The sequence below is a fragment of the Dama dama genome, chromosome 18 (assembly GCF_033118175.1).
Source record: "Dama dama isolate Ldn47 chromosome 18, ASM3311817v1, whole genome shotgun sequence".
NCBI classification, from domain to species: Eukaryota; Metazoa; Chordata; class Mammalia; order Artiodactyla; family Cervidae; genus Dama; species Dama dama.
The window spans coordinates 46,019,161-46,037,306 of record NC_083698.1 but is presented as its reverse complement, the minus strand read 5'-3'; the positions used below and the strand labels follow the sequence as shown (position 1 = coordinate 46,037,306).

The 18,146-nt window shown below is 35.3% G+C and overlaps 1 protein-coding gene across 1 annotated transcript in view; it reads left to right on the top strand.

Moving 5' to 3' along the window:
* COG5 (component of oligomeric golgi complex 5) overlaps window positions 1-18,146 on the top strand; it is a 272,387-nt gene that overhangs the window by 115,694 nt on the left and 138,547 nt on the right. Inside the window, exon 7 of the mRNA XM_061165241.1 lies at window positions 4,875-5,005. Coding sequence (XP_061021224.1) covers window positions 4,875-5,005 — 131 coding nt within the window. The remainder of the gene's footprint in view (window positions 1-4,874; window positions 5,006-18,146) is intronic.

Below are 18,146 nucleotides of genomic sequence, written 5' to 3'. Positions count from 1 at the left end.
TATCCATTAATTCTTTTTCGTTTCCCAAGGAAATAATTATAGATATTTAAAGTTTTTATATGTATTTATTATAAATAATTATTACATTTAGGCAGATGATTAAGTAATTTTTGATCATTTGTTTGATGAAATATTGGGCAGTCGTTAAGAGCTGATATTTATAAGTATTATCATATTATGGGTGAATGTTTATAACATTGTTAATAAAGAAGACATTGTAAATAAATATAATTACAGATTAAAAACAGGAACACAATAACTTGTGGGTGGTTTAAAAAGTAGGGTAAGAATTTAAAGGAATATAGTAGACCTTTTATTTTAAGCACAAATAAGATTTTAAGTATTTTAGGAACATCTGAAGGTTGCTTGAAATTTCTCTGAGGCACTTATCTGCACTGTGCTCTTTGCAAAGTTGGTGTGTAGGAGGGAGTCACTTTCATCAGTGTAGCCAGCTGCCCAGTCCCTGTATGTCAAGTTTTGCTTTTTCTGCTCTTTTTTACATAAATATCCTGGGGGGAGGATATATGCTATTTTAATGCTGCTGGAGAATTTGAGGATTCATAAATTTCTCAGACATATTCATGTATATTCCAATAATCCACTTGGCAGTTGTGGCCTCTGTGTTCTGGGGTTATGTAATTTCCCCCTTTTGAAATAGTTTCCTGATTTTCAAAAATTTTTTCAAGAGCATGTTATTTTTAAAGGAAAAGAAAACCCTTTTTTCAGTTATCAGTTAGGTATTCTAGCATCAAACTCTTCTTCATGAGACAGTATATTCTGTTTTTCTTACAGTGTCTCATATGCCATTAATCCCTTCTAGAATTTGAACTTATCTCTAGAAGTTCGGTTTGCGCCTTACTGTATTACCCGTGTTTTTACTAACATGTTTAGTCTTTTCTGTTTTGAACACATGAAATACAGTTATAACTCTTGTAAGTTCTTGTTTGCTGTACTGTAAGCTGTGCCATTGGTTCATATATTTTAATATTCAATAGAAAAATGTAAAAATGCAAAAAACACTTAACGTGTACAAAATACAAATACTACCTATCAAGTTTATTTTAGAATATTATAAGCATGTTGTATCATCTATCTCTGTAACTTTTCTAAATGTTGTTGTTTGTTTGTGTATATAGTATATTGTTTAATCATACATGTTTTACTGTAAATTACCTCTGGCTATGTGTATTCTTCTGAAATGTTTTCTTCTTTCTTAATATTATGTTATTGAGAGACACATTGACGTGTATACTTGTCATTGGTTTTACTCTTCTGTAGTAGTATTTTGAAGGAATGCTTTTGTTTGTTCTCCAATTGATTTCAGTTATACACATTATCTCAGTACGTATTCATTATTTCCATTTCAGTTATATATAACTTTGTTTTGTTTTTGACAGTGCTGTTATGAATATTCTTGTACTTGTCTTCCAGTGTACAAATCTAAGAATTTCTCTGAGTTACATGGCATGAGCTTAGGAATGGTATATTTTAGTAGTGGAATTATTAGAATCTTATGGATTCTTACTGGATTGGAATCATATGGAATCTTATGGATTCTTACTAGAGTGGAATCGTATGGAATCTTACTAGATTATCCAGGTTGATTTCCAAAGTGGTTTTATCTCATTTACAATGTTTCTTTTTATATGTATATACACTCACGTGTATATATATACACACACACACTTATACATGCATGTGCACATATATGTATGTAGATATTTATGGTTGCAGTTAACATAGTAGAAAATATCTTTTGTCTACATTATTCACTTTTTTCTTCTTTTTAAATATTACTTATTTTAGAAACAGAATCATTAATTTAGAGGATACAAATTTTTTATTAACTAGCCCTCTTTTTTAAAGTTCTGTTTTTCTTGACTTACCATGTACTCTTAACATGTTTTATTTGTTATGAAAGTTGTGCATGTGTAACATACTCAAATAGTTCTACAAAATTTATTGTTAAAAATAGCAATCCCTTGTCTTGTTTCTGCCCCGTTTACTTTTCCCTAGAGGCCACCATTTTCAGCATTTTTGATGATTTTTTGGTATTTACCTCCATAGCTCTAAATCACCTGCCTGTATTTCCACTTCTTAATTTTTATCTTCTTTGGCTTCCCACTTTGAAACATGAAAATTTAGCCTCCTTTATTTCTTCCAGCTTCCTGCACCATCCAGACTTCACATGTGTACTCTTCCCTCATCTCTTTTATCCCAAGTGCTAACATTATTAGGAAAAGTAAATGCATAGCTGAGTTATTTAGCAAACTATAATTTCTCTTCTTTTTGTTTTCTTTTAAACAGAGGAGGATGCTAGTAAAAGAAGAAGCAGTAAGAATTTTGAAATCTTAGAGGGGATTTGTATTGCCGAGGAGGATTTGTGGAAGGAGATAATACTAGTCACTAAGGAAGCCATAGATTCCATAAATGGGAGTGGAACAAGATGAGTAAGAATGACTAACCATCAAAAAGTACCTCATTGTGTTTTGATTTCCATTTCTCTAATAATTAGTGATGTTGAAGCATCTTATCATGTGCTTGTTGGCCATCTGTATGTCTTCATTAGAGAAACATTGATTTAGGTATTCTGCCAATTTTTTGATTGGTTTGTATGTTTTTACAGTACTGAGTTGTTTGAGCTGTTCATCTATTCTGGATATTAATACCTTGTTGGTTATTGTTTCCAAATATTTTCTCTTGGTCTGTAGGTTTTTTTTTCATTTGTTGATGGTCCCTTTCCTGGACAGAGCTTGTAAGTTTGATTAGATCCCCTTTGTTTATTTTTGCTTCTATTTATTTTGCCTTGGGAGACTTATCTAGGAAACTATTGCTATGATTTATGTCAAAGAACATCTTGATTCTGTCCTCTCCTAGAAGTTTTATGTTGTCATGTCTTACATTTAGGTCTTTAAGCCATTTTTAGTTTATTTTCAAATATGTTAGAGAATGTTCTGATGTCATTCTTTTACATGTAACTGTCCAGTTTCCCCAGCATCACTTATTGAAGAGACTGTCTTTTCTCCATTGTACATTTTTCTTTCTTGTTGTAGGGTAATTCACCATAAGTGTGTGGTTTTATTTCTGGGCTACCTATCCTGTTCTACTGATCTATGTGTCTGTTTTATACCAGTACTATACTGGACTTCCCAGATGGCTCAATGGTTAAGAGTTCTCTCCTGGCAATGCAGGTGACACAAGAAACAAGGGTTTGCTCCCTAGGTTGGTAAGATTCCCTGGAGAAGGAAATAGCAGCCCCCTCCAGTGTTATTGCCTGGAAAATTCCATGGATAGAGGAGCCTGGTGGGCTGCAGTCCACGGGGTTGCAAGTGTCGAACATGAATGAGCAGGCATGCATACATAAACTGTTTCAGTTACTATGACCTTGTAGTATAGTCTGAAGTTGGAGAGTATGATTCCTCTAGTTCCATTCTTCTTTCTTAAGATTGTTTGGTATTCAGGGTCTTCTGTGTTTCCATACAAATTAAAAATTTTTTCCTTCTAGTTCTTTGAAAAATGCCGTTGGTGATTTCATAGAGATTGCCTTCAACCTGTAGATTGCCTTGGGTAGTATAGTTTCTTTAACAATATTGATTTTTCCAATTCAAGGATACTGTATATCTTTCCATCTATTTTCCATACATCTTTCGATTTATTTTACCAGCATCTTACAGTTTTTGGAGTTTAGCTCTTTTGTGTCCTTAGGTAGATTTATTCCTAGGTATTTTATTCTTTTTGGTGCCGTGGTAAACGGGATTGTTTCCTTATTTCCTCTTTTGATAGTTCATCATTGGTTAATACAGATTTGTGTATGTTAATTTTGTACCCTGAAACTTTACCAAAATCATTGATAACCTCTTGTAGTTTTCTGGTAGCATCTTTAGGGTTTTCTATGTATAGTATCATGTCACTGGCAGACAGTGACATTTTTACTTCTTCCTTTCCAATTTGGATTCCTTTTATTTTTCTTCTCTGATTGCTATGGATAGACCTCCAAACTATGTTAAATAAAAGTCTTATTCATTTTTTTGATACCTATGTCAGGTTATTCAGTTGAATCTCTTTTTCTTTAGTCTTTTAATTAGATTTTCTCAATTTAAGTAAACATGGAGTTGAGTAGTATCATTTCTTTTCTGCTAAAATTGCTAGTCTTATCATTTTCTTACTAAAGAGAGGATAAATATGTTAAATCCAAGTAGATCACTTTCATTTTCTCACATATATTCTTGGTACATATAACGATTCAATCTAAGTGGCTAGAAAGGTAGTTCTGGCTTTCTATTCCACACTTATTAAGGTTTAATTGGTAAGTGTGAGTAGTGGTCTCATATTTGAAAATTTGGCATTTTAGCACATTTTATGTATTTTAAAACTTTTACATGTTACTTTTTAAAAAAATTTATTAAACTTAGAATGAAAGTGAAAAGTGTTAGTTGTCCAGTTGTGTCCAACTCTTTGTGACCCCATGGACTGTAGCCCACCTATGTCCATGGAATTCTGCAGGCAAGAAAACTGGAGTGGGTAGCCATTCCCTGTCTTGCAACTTGAGAAATTTCAAAGTTCATTAGGATATTTATTTATAGTAATTTGGCACAGTTTTTTGGTAACCTGTTGACATTATTTTGAATTGATAATAATCATAATTCAATTCTTGCTTTATCAATTCTATAATGTTTGAAACATTTTCCTCCAGAGTAAAGTTCTCATTAGGTAGAGAATGTTTGGGTAATTCTGTTTCTTAAAATACAGATTTTGAAAGGGAATAGTGTTCAACAGCAAGTTTTTAACATTTTGCAGAAGTTAAACATGATGGTTTGATACCTTTATATTTATTCAGTATTGAAATATTTAAATGTGTGTATTTTTTCAAATAGATTATCTTTCTCAAGGAATAGACCTTTCTGGAATAGAAGTGATAGAAAATGATCTACTTTTTGTTGCAAGAGCTCGACTTGAAGTGGAAAATCAAGCTAAGCGCTTACTGGAGCAGGGTGTGGAGACTCAGGTAATAAAAATAGTATTACTTTTGTAATGTGAAAAATGTCATAATATAGATGAACATTTGATTTCGTGTTTAAAATAATGTTTGTCTTTATTACTGAGGAACTATGTCTATGGTTTTAATTCGAGAGTAGGTATAATGTAAGTACAAGAAAAAATTTAAAAGTATGTTTATTTAATTCTACTTAAAATAGATTCTAAGATTTCTAATGTGTATTATATATAATATGGAATGTATTTTAAATATCATATGTATATGTAGATAGATGGTTAACAGATATTGAGTAGGCTTCCTTTGTCCAAGTCACTGATACTCATTTAAGCTTTTCCGTGACCCAGTTAGGATGATATTATTGCTATTTCCATTTTACAAATGGGGAAACTGAAAGCTTAATAATTGGTCAGAGGTCATACATCTAGTAAACAGTTTAGTTTGCCACTCTTATAATCACAGTGCCAGAAATTTTTTAAGAAATTTCCCGAGATTTCTAAGATACCATTTTCCTGATGCTTCATTTTCTGAATTAAAAGAGCCTAATGGTATTGATGTAGTAGAATCAGCAAATTAAATATAAATCTCAGTTCTATATTTGCATCGCACCCAGATAGTTGCTCCATTTGTACTGGACCCAAATTTTTAATTCATATTCTTTAAACCCAAAGTTTCATTTTGAAAAAAAAATTTCATTTTGTGCATTTGTATTGGACAGAACTAAGTTTATAAATATTCAGTTCTTCAGTCTCTAAATCAGGGAATATTTGATTTCTGATTCTCAGCTCTTGTAGTTTTATGTTTAAATGAACTTTTAAAGTTGATTATCATATATGTATAATGAAAAGTGAACAAATCATAGACACACAGGTAGAATGAAATACTTCAAAGTGAGCACACTTGTGAAATCAAAACACAGGTCAAGATATGGGACATTACCAGCACTCTTGGTGTCTCTTCACTCTCCCTCACAATCACTACTCTCTCCTTTCCTACAGATAACTTTGATTCTAACTTCTAACCCTGGAGTTTAGTTTTATCTGCCACCAATTATGTGTTAACTCTTGGTCTCACTATGAAGATAAAATGCTCATACTGTTGAAAAATACTTGTCTACATCAAATAAGAGAGGATACCTCATTCTTAAAGAAATATTCAAGGAATTCCAAGTCAGTTTTGAATTAACATGAATATTTCTATAGAAAATTGGTGCTGGCCCAGCTCATTTAGTTACAAGAAAGGAAGTAATCTAACATTTCAGAAAGGGCAGAGTCACAGAATTTTTGTATTCCTCTAATGGTCATAATATCACTACATCAGAGATTAACCCTTTATTTATATGTACTGTTTAATATTTTTTACCTGTGAAGTTTTTATTGCTATGTATATATGTATATGTATGCATGTCTTTGATTTATGCAATTCTTAATATTTTACTGTATTTTAGAGTCATGGAAATGAAAACCAAAATGGTAGAAAGGAAATAGTATCACAGTTTGTAGAACTCAAATACTGTTTTTAATAGAGATGGGGGAAATGATTATCATTTAAAGACTAATTTGTTTTATTATATTCTCATATATTTAAAGCAGAAAAATATTTTCTAGGATAGTAGTTCCTAAGCAAACTCTATTTTATGTATGTTGTTACTTTATGTCCATTTTAATAATTGTCAAATATGACTTTGCTTCAGTTTTTAAATCACATTGAAATTAAACTGATCAACTTTAAGAAATTAATATTCCTTAAATATTGGTAGTGTTAAATATGCAGATTTATGGAGTTAATCAAAAGATATTAAAGTGGGTAAATATTGTTGTTTGGCCAATTGCCTACATCTAATCAATGAACTTACGAGGATAAAGAAGAAAACATTTTTAAATGTTGTGCATCTACATGGGTAGATGTGGAATGATCTGCATGGAACTAAAGAACTATAATTTTGTTGTATGTTTCAGTGTGATTTGGAGGAAAATAGATTCTGCTTAGTGGATGGGAATATTGTCTCTTTGTTAAGGCTGTGCTGTGCTTACTCTCTCCGTCACGTCCGACTCTTTGCGACCCCGTGGACTGTAGCCCTCCAGGCTCCTTTGTCCGTGGGGATTCTCCAGGCAAGAATACTGGAGTGGGTTGCCAAGCCCTCCTCCAGGGGATCTTTCCGACGCAGGGATCGAACCCAGGTCTCCCGCATAGCAAGCAGGTTCTTTACCATATGAGCCACCAATTATGTTATAGTTTGCTGACATTAACCATTAATATTTTTTAATTCATTTTTTCTTGTTAAATTCCATAGATATAAAGTAACCTTCTGAGTATAATTTGGCCTTCTCCATAATTTTCCTAAAGGAAGAAAATATACTGTTTTGCCAGTATTAACATTCTGGTTCATTTCACAACTTTTACAACATTGCTGCTGCTGCTGCTAAGTTGCTTCAGTTGTGTCCGACTCTCTGCGACCCCATAGATGGCAGCCCACCAGGCTTCCCGGCCCCTGGGATTCTCCAGGCGAGAACACTGGAGTGGGTTGCCATTTCCTTCTCCAGTGCGTGAAAGTGAAGTCGCTCAGTCGTGTCTGACTCTTAGGGACCCCATGGACCGTAGCCTACCAGTCTCCTCCGTCCATGGGATTTTCCAGGCAAGACTATTGGAATAGGCCACCATTCCCTTCTGTGTTTTACAACGTTCCTCATGTATAAATTGATATTTGTATTTATAGCATTATTTATGTCTGAATTTAGTCATGTGTGTCTATCTCCCTCAGACCTGGGTCCTCTGGGTTATTTTTACAAAGTCAGGTTTCTGGCTTAGCAGGATGATACCCTTATCAGTAACGGCGTCCCTGAGATAATGTTCTCAGGAACCAGGATGTCTTAGCAGAAAGTGCCTGTGTTTTGGAGCCTCTCTCCTTTTCCTTTTAGAAAGCAGCAAGTCAGAGGTGTCCTACAGCTGTCCCAGCAGGCAGTTTAGGAATTCAGGGTGAAACTAACCTTTATTGAATGCTCCTTCTCTGCCAGGCTTTGTGTTAGTCACTTTAGATTTGTTATCTCAACCACAGTAACAAATATGTGAGGAAGACATAATTATCCACTTTTTAAGTTAAGGAAACAAAGGCCTGGAAAGGTTAGGAAATTAGCTGCAGATGAGTCAGCTATTAAGTAGTAGAGTCATGGTCTGGGGTCACTGCTTTTCCTCTTTCTTCAATAGGACCAAGCAGTTTATTCTAATTATGTTAAATAATTACATTTTAAATCATCTGACAATTTGTGAAGCAATTTATATAAAAACAATAATTTTCATAGTGTTAAAGTTTCTTTGGGAAGCCTCCATGGAATGACTCATGTAAACCAACTCCTCAGAACTTTTGTTTTTCTCTGGCCAACTCTCTTTTTTTCCATTCTCTGAAATGACTATTTTAGATTCTCCACTTTCTGTCAACCTTCCCCTCTCACCCCACACACCAACTAAGGCAGATGCTCTTAATATCTGCTTCACAGAGGTGCCTCTCTATATACTATTTTTTGGATCCCATTTTCTTGGGAAACCTATCTCCTTTATATTTCTGTTTCTCATGTCTTTGTTGTTTTTTACTCTATTTCTTCTCATCAGCATTTAATTTTACTCCTTTTATGCCACTCTCCCCGATATTCTCTGTTTTTCAGTCTCAAAAGCTTTCTTTAGTTTTCCACATGCGAGTTTTCCTTCTTCCTCTAGGGATTTTGAGTTCTTTTTATGCCTGGAACACTCTTTCTACTTCCCATTAAAACAGATGCTGCAGGTTATATATATTGGATTCTCAAAATATATTTTCCCATCTATAAGAAATCATTGAAATAGTTAAATTTATTGTTAATATTTATTACAAACATAGACTGAAATAACTATAGCATTTTAATATTGATATAATACTGCATACCTGAACTGTTACTTAGTTTATGGGCTCATCACCTGAATCAAGGTGTTCAGTAAACATGTGTCATTACTTGCATTTAATAATCAACTTCTGACATTAATTTGGTTCCTCAGAAAAGTTAGCTATCTTCTTTTATTGAGTATATAGTTGGTGGCCATCATTTTTAATATCAATTAACTGTAAAAGTTAAATTTACTAAAAGAAAATTAGGGTAATTTCTTTTTGTAGCATTCTTTTTCTGAAACCAAAATTTTTAAAATAAATGCAGGTGACCTCTTTTTGATCATTACTGTTTTTCCCTAGTTAATTGCTTAATTGTTCTGTATTCATTTGTAGGTTTTAATAGCCTTGTGGTGTTACAAGTCTCTACTACAGTATTACAAAATATTTGTCTTGGAAGACATAAACTAAATAATTATTTACATACTAAGGAACAGTGTTTTCTTCTTACAGTACAAAACTGTAAACTGGTGACCTCACAAAGTCATGCTATTTCTGTACGGAAAGGATTCGTAGTGATACCACTGCCACATTCTTTCTGCAGTGTTAAGGACTGATGACCCAGAGTACTTCTTCTGGTGAAGCATACCATGATCACCACACAAGAAAGAACATTCTTCATTTTGACAGGCAGTTTTTGTTCCAAATGTGGGGCTAGGTAAACGACCATCTGCAGCTCCTCCTTGATTCCTGTTTCTCTTTGTTACTGATCCTGAAAATCCTTCCTTGAAAGAAGCTAGACAAAGAAGAAGAGAACCTTATGGTATTTTCAGGATTGTAACAGACTCCATTATCTCAAGCTGTAACTAGCTTTCAAAATAGGTGACAGAGATTTTGATCTGGATGAGTTCCTGCATCACCATAGATACCAGGCCCCCACAGTGAAATGATGACATTTTAATTAGAAAGATGGCTTTAGCTTGTGAATTGCAAGCTTTTCCAGTAAACAAGTGCAGGGCTTTCTAGAGGTTCTAGGGTGGAAGGGGATCATGTGCTTAACTTGTCTTTAAGATTATCAGGAAGAGTCTCTCAGCTCCATGCCAGGCTGGAATCTCCCCTGTGGTAATTGTTGCCAGTACTAAGAGGTAAACATCCACAATCTGCCTTTTCCCTGAGTCAGAAAGCCTCCTTGGTCAGGTCCACACAAATTACTGGTGCTTATCAGTTGTCAGCTAAAAGTACCATGACAGCATGATCCAGACAAAGTCTAAGACGACAATGTGGAATTGAAGTTCACTAAATAAATATCTACATAGCATACAGTAACTGATAATGATGTTATGAACCCTTTTAACTTACATTGTTAAAAATTCTGAAGTGTTTCCAGCACAGCTGTTGCTGCTGCCTAGTCATTTCAGTTGTGTCCAACTCTGTGCGACCCCATAGACTGTAGCCTGCCAGGGTCCTCTGTCCATGGAATTCTGTAGGCAAGAGTACTAAAGTGGGCTGTTGTGCCCTCCTCCAGGGGCTCTTCCCATCCCAGGGATCAAACCCACGTCTCCTGCATTGCAGGTGGATTCTTTACCGTCTGAGCCACCAGAGAAGCCCAAGAAGGCTGGAGTGGGTAGGCTATCCCTTCTCCAGGAGATCTTCCCAACTCAGGAATCGAACCGGAGTCTTCTGCATTGAAGGTGGATTCTTTACCAACTAAGCTACCAGGGAAGCCCCTTCCAGCACAGAGAGGCTACCAATTCAGATGTATTGTGTTGAAGATTTATGGAAGTTAAGTATTTTTCTAAGCTACAAAAGGAACTTTTTGGCAAAGTTGAACTCATTGACTACTTTCCTAATTAGTTATAGGAGTTCAGTTTGCAACAGGTTTTTTATTATTATTATTCTTTTCTTCTCTGTGTGCCCAACAAACACCATAGTTGACTCGGTGTCAGCTGAGTCAAGCTGAATACCTGCTTTAAGAGGGCTAGCTTTCCATTTCCCCTAAAATCAGGAACAAGACAGGGGTGCCCACTATCACCACTACTATTCAACATAGTTTTGGAAGTTTTGGCCACAGCAATCAGAGCAGAAAAAGAAGTAAAAGGAATCCAGATAGGAAAAGAAGAAGTGAAACTCGTGTTGTTTGCAGATGACATGATCCTCTATATAGAAAACCCTAAAGACTCTACCAGAAAATTACTAGAGCTAATCAATGAATATAGTAAAGTTGCAGGATATAAAATTAACACACAGAAGTCCCTTGCATTCCTATACACTAACAATGAGAAAACAGAAAGAGAAATTAAGGAAACAATATCATTCACCATTGCAACAAAAAGAATAAAATACTTAGGAGTATATCTACCTAAAGAAACAAAATACCTATACATAGAAAACTATAAAAGAAAGAAATCAAAGAGGACACAAACAGATGGAGAAACATACCGTGTTCATGGATTGGAAGAATCAATATTGTCAAAATGGCTATGCTACCTAAAGCAATCTATAGATTCACTGCAATCCCTATCAAGCTACCAACGGTATTTTTCACAGAATTAGAACAAATAATTTCACAATTTGTATGGAAATACAAAAAACCTCAAATAGCCAAAGTAATCTTGAGAAAGAAGAATGGAACTGGAGGAATCAACCTGCCTGACTTCAGATTATATTACAAAGCCACAGTCATCAAGACAGTATGGTACTGGCACAAAGACAGAAATATAGATCAATGGAACAGAATAGAAAGCCCAGAGATAAATCCACGAACCCATGGACACCTTATCTTCGACAAAGGAGGCAAGGATATACAATGGAAAAAAGACAACCTCTTTAACAAGTGGTGCTGGGAAAACTGATCAACCACTTGTGAAGGAATGAAACTAGAACACTTTCTAACACCATACACAAAAATAAACTCAAAATGGATTAAAGATCTAAATGTAAGACCAGAAACTATAAAACTCCTAGAGGAGAACATAGGCAAAACACTCTCTGACATGAATCACAGCAGGATCCTCTATGACCCACCTCCCAGAATATTGGAAATAAAAGCAAAAATACACAAATGGGGCCTAATGAAACTTAAAAGCTTTTGCACAACAAAGGAAACTATAAGCAAGGTGAAAAGACAGCCCTCAGATTGGGAGAAAATAATAGCAAACGAAGCAACAGACAAAGGATTAATCTCAAAAATATACAAGCAACTCCTGCAGCTCAATTCCAGAAAAGTAAATGACCCCATCAAAAAATGGGCCAAAGAACTAAACAGACATTTCTCCAAAGAAGACATACAGATGGCTAACAAACACATGAAAAGATGCTCAACATCACTCATTATCACAGAAATGCAAATCAAAACCGCAATGAGGTACCATTACACTCCAGTCAGGATGGCTGCTATCCAAAAGTCTACAAGCAATAAATGCTGGAGAGGGTGTGGAGAAAAGGGAACCCTCTTACACTGTTGGTGGGAATGCAAACTAGTACAGCTGCTATGGAGAACAGTGTGGAGATTTCGTAAAAAACTGGAAATAGAACTGCCATATGACCCAGCAATCCCACTCCTGGGCATACACACTGAGGAAACCAGATCTGAAAGAGACACATGCACCCCCAATGTTCATCGCAGCACTGTTTATAATAGCCAGGACATGGAAGCAACCTAGATGCCTATCCGCAGATGAATGGATAAGGAACCTGTGGAATCTTTATACACCATGGAATATTACTCAGCCATTAAAAAGAATTCATTTGTCAGTTCTAATGAGATGGATGAATCTGGAGCCCATTATACAGAGTGAAGTAAGCCAGAAAGATAAAGACCATTACAGCATACTAACACATATATATGGGATTTAAAAAGATGGTAATGATAACCCTATATGCAAAACAGAAAAAGAGACACAGATGTACAGAACAGACTTTTGGACTCTGTGGGAGAAGGCGAGGGTGGGATGTTTTGAGAGAACAGCATCTAAACATGTATATTATCTATGGTGAAACAGATCACCAGCCCAGGTTGGAATGCTTGAGACAAGTGCTCAGGCCTGGTGCACTGCGAAGACCCAGAGGGATCGGGTAGAGAGGGAGGTGGGAGTGGGGATTGGGATGGGGAATACGTGTAACTCCATGGCTGATTCATGTCAATGTATGACAAAAACCACTACAATATTGTAAAGTAATTCGCCTCCAACTAATAAAAATAAATGAAAAAAAAAAAAAGAGGGCTACCTTTCCTACTGTTAGTTGCTAGTTTTCCTGGCTGGTCACATGAATTCCAGAACAGATCTCATTATTTGAATTTACTGGAGCTCCTTTTGTATATTTGGTCCCAATGTTTTTGCTGTTTGCTAAATATAAAGTTCCAGTAATTTTTCAAAAATGTGTGAAGCATTTTTCTTGACACACGATAAACAATTTGAGGGAATGGGCGAGATGGGTGAAGGGGGCCAAAAACTTCTAGTTATAAAATAGACAAATCATGAGAATATAATGTATAGCATGGCACCTATGGTTAATACTGTGTTGTATATTTGAAAGTTGCTAAGATCTTAAATGTTTTCACCACAAGAAAAAGCATTTTTGTTAACTATGTATGGTAACATGTTAACTAGACTTATTGTGGTAATCATTTTGCAATATACACAATTACCAAATTATGTTATATACATGAAACTAATGTATATCAGTTATATATCAAATTAAAAAATATATGAGATGATTACAGTAAGAGCTTTTCAAGTTACACAGATCCAAAGATTTCATTTATTTTCTTTATTTTACCAGCCACAATGGATAATTTGCCACCCCATCTCATCTGTTAGCTCCTATCACTGTAAGCTCTCCTTAGGGTTTAAACTGATCATCTAAATTTTTTCCCTAAAGCTTAATAAGTCTTGTTTAGTGTATATTTGCTATTTTATCCTTAAATTTGAGGGGACACTAACTTGAACTCTTAACTTTCTAAATCAAGGGTTGGTGAAACTACTGTCTTTGTAATGTCAAGTGCTAATTGTTCTTACATTTTTGTATGGTTGGGGGAAAAAAATGAAAGAACAATGTACAGCAGTGACCGTATGTGGCATGTGTGGCCGCCAAAACATGAACTGTTTGCTGTCTTGCCCTTTACGGACCTTAAGTGTGTGCTGATCCCTGCTTTAAATGGTTGTCTTATCTTCATGCTGGATGCTTTATCATGTTCCGTTCTTACATCCTTCCGGCTCTGTTTCCTCTTTTACAATATTTTAATTATCACATGGTATTTCTCTGTTTTTGTTTTATGTCAAATGTAAAGTAGTAGTATTTTTCTTGTTTTTATATTTTTCAGTCATGTTCTTTTCTTATTCTTTGATATAATCTCTTGTCGTGAACAACCCACAGTAACATTGGTTGCTTTGTTATTTTACTGCTATTTTGCAGTGTAGATTCACATCTGACTAACTGCTTTCAGCCTTAAGGTCTTTTGGTGTTATTGCTTTCCATAGTTTTTCAGTTCACTAAACTGTGAATAATTTTTTTCAATAACTACCTGAATTTTTATTGTATTTCATACAGAATTCTGTCACTACTCTGTTTAAAATTTGGTAATCACTCTTTATGTGTAATTGTCTATTCTTCAAAAATTCAGAATTTTTGTACTTGGATAGCTCTATTTTATTTTACTCAATTTAAACAATCTTATGCTGACTTTTTATAGAGTAGTAAATACTAAAGTTTTTATTTTGTAGTTTGGAAACTACAAAGAACCGGAACCAGATAACCATTTTGCATCACTGTGGATTAATTTGCATTGTCCATAGTTTTATATAGCTGGAGGCCTACAGTGTGTTCTTTCTTGTGTCTGGTTCTATCCATTCAGTATTTTTATTTTGAGATTGATTCCTGTTGTGTATATTGGTATTTTTGTGTTATTTTTGTTGCTAATTAACATTGCGTTGTATTTAAGTTGTGTTTATCTATTCACTTACTGACAGGCATTGGGTAATTTCTGGTTTCGGGCTGCTGCACACACAGTGGCCATGTACAGTCAGGTGCATGTCTTTGTGTCAGCATGTTTCCTTTTCCTTGAGTAAACATCTAAGGCAAAATGGTTGGGATTTTGCAAGGAATGATATGTTTACTTTCTATAGAGACTGCTAGGTTTCCAAAGTGGTTCCATCGTTTTACAGCCCCTCATAAGGAGGTTAGAATTTCTGTTCCTCTAGATGGTCACCAAAGTTTTATGCTGGCAGTCTTTTTAAATTTTAGCCATCTTAATGGGTGTATAAGATTCTCACTGTAGTTTTAATTTGCCTTTTCTTAATTGATGATGTAAACAACTTTTCAAATGCCTAACAGTGAAAGGTATTTGCCTAACATTTAAAGACTTTATTGTCTTCTTATTGATTTGTAAGAATTCTTAATGTATTCTGGGTACCAGTCTTTTGTCATACATGTGAACTGTACATATTTTCTCCCATCCTATGGCTTGCCTTTTTTCTTTTAGCATTGTTATTAAGGTATAATTTATATTTCATAACATTTGTGCACTTTAACATATAGTTTGATGAGTTACTAAATCTTTGCATTTGTGCAACTATTTCACAGTTCAGCTATTTTTTTTCCTTAAGCTACTGTCACCACCAAGTAGTTCCCTCACGACTGTTTGTGGTCAGTTCTTCCTCCTGTCCCCAAACCCAGGGAATCACTGATTTGCTTTCTATCTCTCTACATAGTTGCCATTTTCTAAAAGTGTCATACAAATGGAACCATACAGTAGGTCATCTTATGTATCTAGCTTGTTTCACTTATTATGTTTATATAGCTTCATCTATGTTGTTGCATGTATGGTGGTGGTGGTTTAGTTGCTAAGTCATGTTTAACTCTTGTGACCCCATGGACTGTAGCCTGCCAGACTCCTCTGTCCATGGAATTTCCCAGCCAGGAATACTGGAGTGGTTTGCCCTTTCCTTCTCCAGGGGGATCTTCCCGACCCAAGGATCAAACCCAGGTCCTCTGTATTGCAGATGAATTCTTAACCACCTGAGCCACAGTTCTTTCCCACTGTTGCATGTGTAAGTACTCCTTTTTACTGCTGAGTAATTCTTACACTTTTGGGCTGTTAAGAATAATGCCGTCTTGTTTTTCCCCTTGACATCATCTTTTATTTTTTTAATTTGGATTGTGTCTTGTTTCTTCTTCTTTTTTAAAAAATATTTATTTATTTTGGCTGCATTGGGCTCAGTAGTTGAGGTATGCAGACCCTAAGGCTTAGTTCCCAGAGCAGAGAGCGAGCTCGTGTCCCCTGCATTGCAAGGCAGATTCTTAATCACTGGACCGCCAGGGAAGTCCCTGTTTCTTGTTTCTTTTTCAGTTCAGTTCAGTTCAGTCACTCAGTCATGTCCGACTCTTTGCGACCCCATGAGTCGCAGCACGCCAGGCCTCCCTGTCCATCACCATCTCCCGGAATTTACCCAAACCTATGTCCATTGAGTTAGTGATGCCATCCAGCCATCTCATCCTCTGTCATCCCCGTCTCCTCCTGTCCCCAATCCTTCCCAACATTAGAGTCTTTTCCAGTGAGTCAACTCTTCGCATGAGGTAGCCAAAGTACTGGAGTTTCAGCTTCAGCATCAGTCCTTCCAATGAACACCCAGGACTGATCTCCTTTAGGATGGACTGGTTGGATCTCCTTGCAGTCCAAGGCACTCTCAAGAGTCTTCTCCAGCAACACAGTTCAAAAGCATCAATTTTTCAGCACTCAGCTTTCTTTATAGTCCAACTCTTACATCCATACATGACCACTGGAAAAACCATAGCCTTGATGGACCTTTGTTGGCAAAGTAATGTCTCTTCTTTTTAATATGCTGTCTAGGTTGGTCATAACTTTCCTTCCAAGGAGTAAGCGTTTTTTAATTTCATGGCTGCAGTCACCATCTGCAGTGATTTTGGAGCCCAAAAAAATAAAGTCTGACACTGTTTCCATTGTTTCCCCATCTATTCCCCATGAAGTGATGGGACCAGATGCCATGATCTTAGTTTTCTGAATGTTGAGCTTTAAGCCAACTGTTTCACTGTCCTCCTTCACTTTCATCAAGCGGCTATTTAGTTCCTCTTCACTTCCTGCCATAAGGGTGGTGTCGTCTGCTTAGCTGAGGTTATTGATATTTCTCCTAGCAATCTTGATTCCAGCTTGTGCTTCTTCCAGCCCAGCGTTTCTCATGCTGTTTCTTTTTTAAAATATTTTAGAAATCGAAGTATAGTTGATTTATAATATTGTATTGGTTTCAGGCATACAACACAGTGGTTCAATATTTTTATAGATTATACTTGATTTAGATTTATTGTAAAATAATGGCTATTTTCCCCTATTCTGTATAGTATATCCTTGTTGCTATTTCCTGTTTCTTGATCAGGCCTACTTGATCAGGCTTTTATTAACTTTTTTTTTCTAAAAGACTTAATCTTTTATGAAGAGCAAATTTTTTTAGTTTTGATAAAAGCCAGTTTGCCCATGCTTTCATTTGCATGTTATATAAGAAATTTTTGCCTACCTTAATGTTGGAAAGCTTTCCTCCTGTGTTTTCTTTTAGAAGTTTATAATTTTTTGTTTTAAGTTTAATTTTTATGTACAGTGTTTAAGGGTTAATTTTTTCTTACAGACATGCACAGTTGTTTGAGCACCTTTTGTTGAAAAAGGTTATTTTTTTCTTCCACTGAACTACTTCATTGTGAATTTGAATGTATTTTGGCACCTTGAGAACATTTAATTCACAGTCTTTCTCCTAATGGTTTTAATATCTATTGATGATTTTTGCCCAAATCTTTTTATTTTTTTCAGTAGAGATTGTGAAAGAGTGATTTTCTGTTTTTATTATTAGTTTGTACTTGTTAGTTGTGATTCTTTTGTAAAGAAGAATTTTTTCTCACTAATTGAAAGGGTACTTGGTTACCTTGAACTGCAGTTACTTTTTAAAATGATGGGTAAATATTTAGATTTTGCACTTTTATTACCAACTTACAGAGTAAGGAGTTTATATATTAAGTCACCTCCCTGGTAGTAAATGGGGTATAATTTTGTTCCTTCTGTTTTTCTTTTATTTTTTTTTTTTAAATATTGTTATGGATTCACATGTTTTTATGTATTGTGTTTTCATCAATTTGGTGCTGGATGAAACTTGAGAGTACTGTAGCAACAAGCTTGACCAACAGTGTTTTAAACAGGGATTTGTCTGGATGTGGGTGGTGCTAACATTGTTTCAGCTACTTCACAAGCATGCAGGTCTCTCTTTCCATTCTGCCTTCCTTAGTGTCCCCTTGCTTGTCATA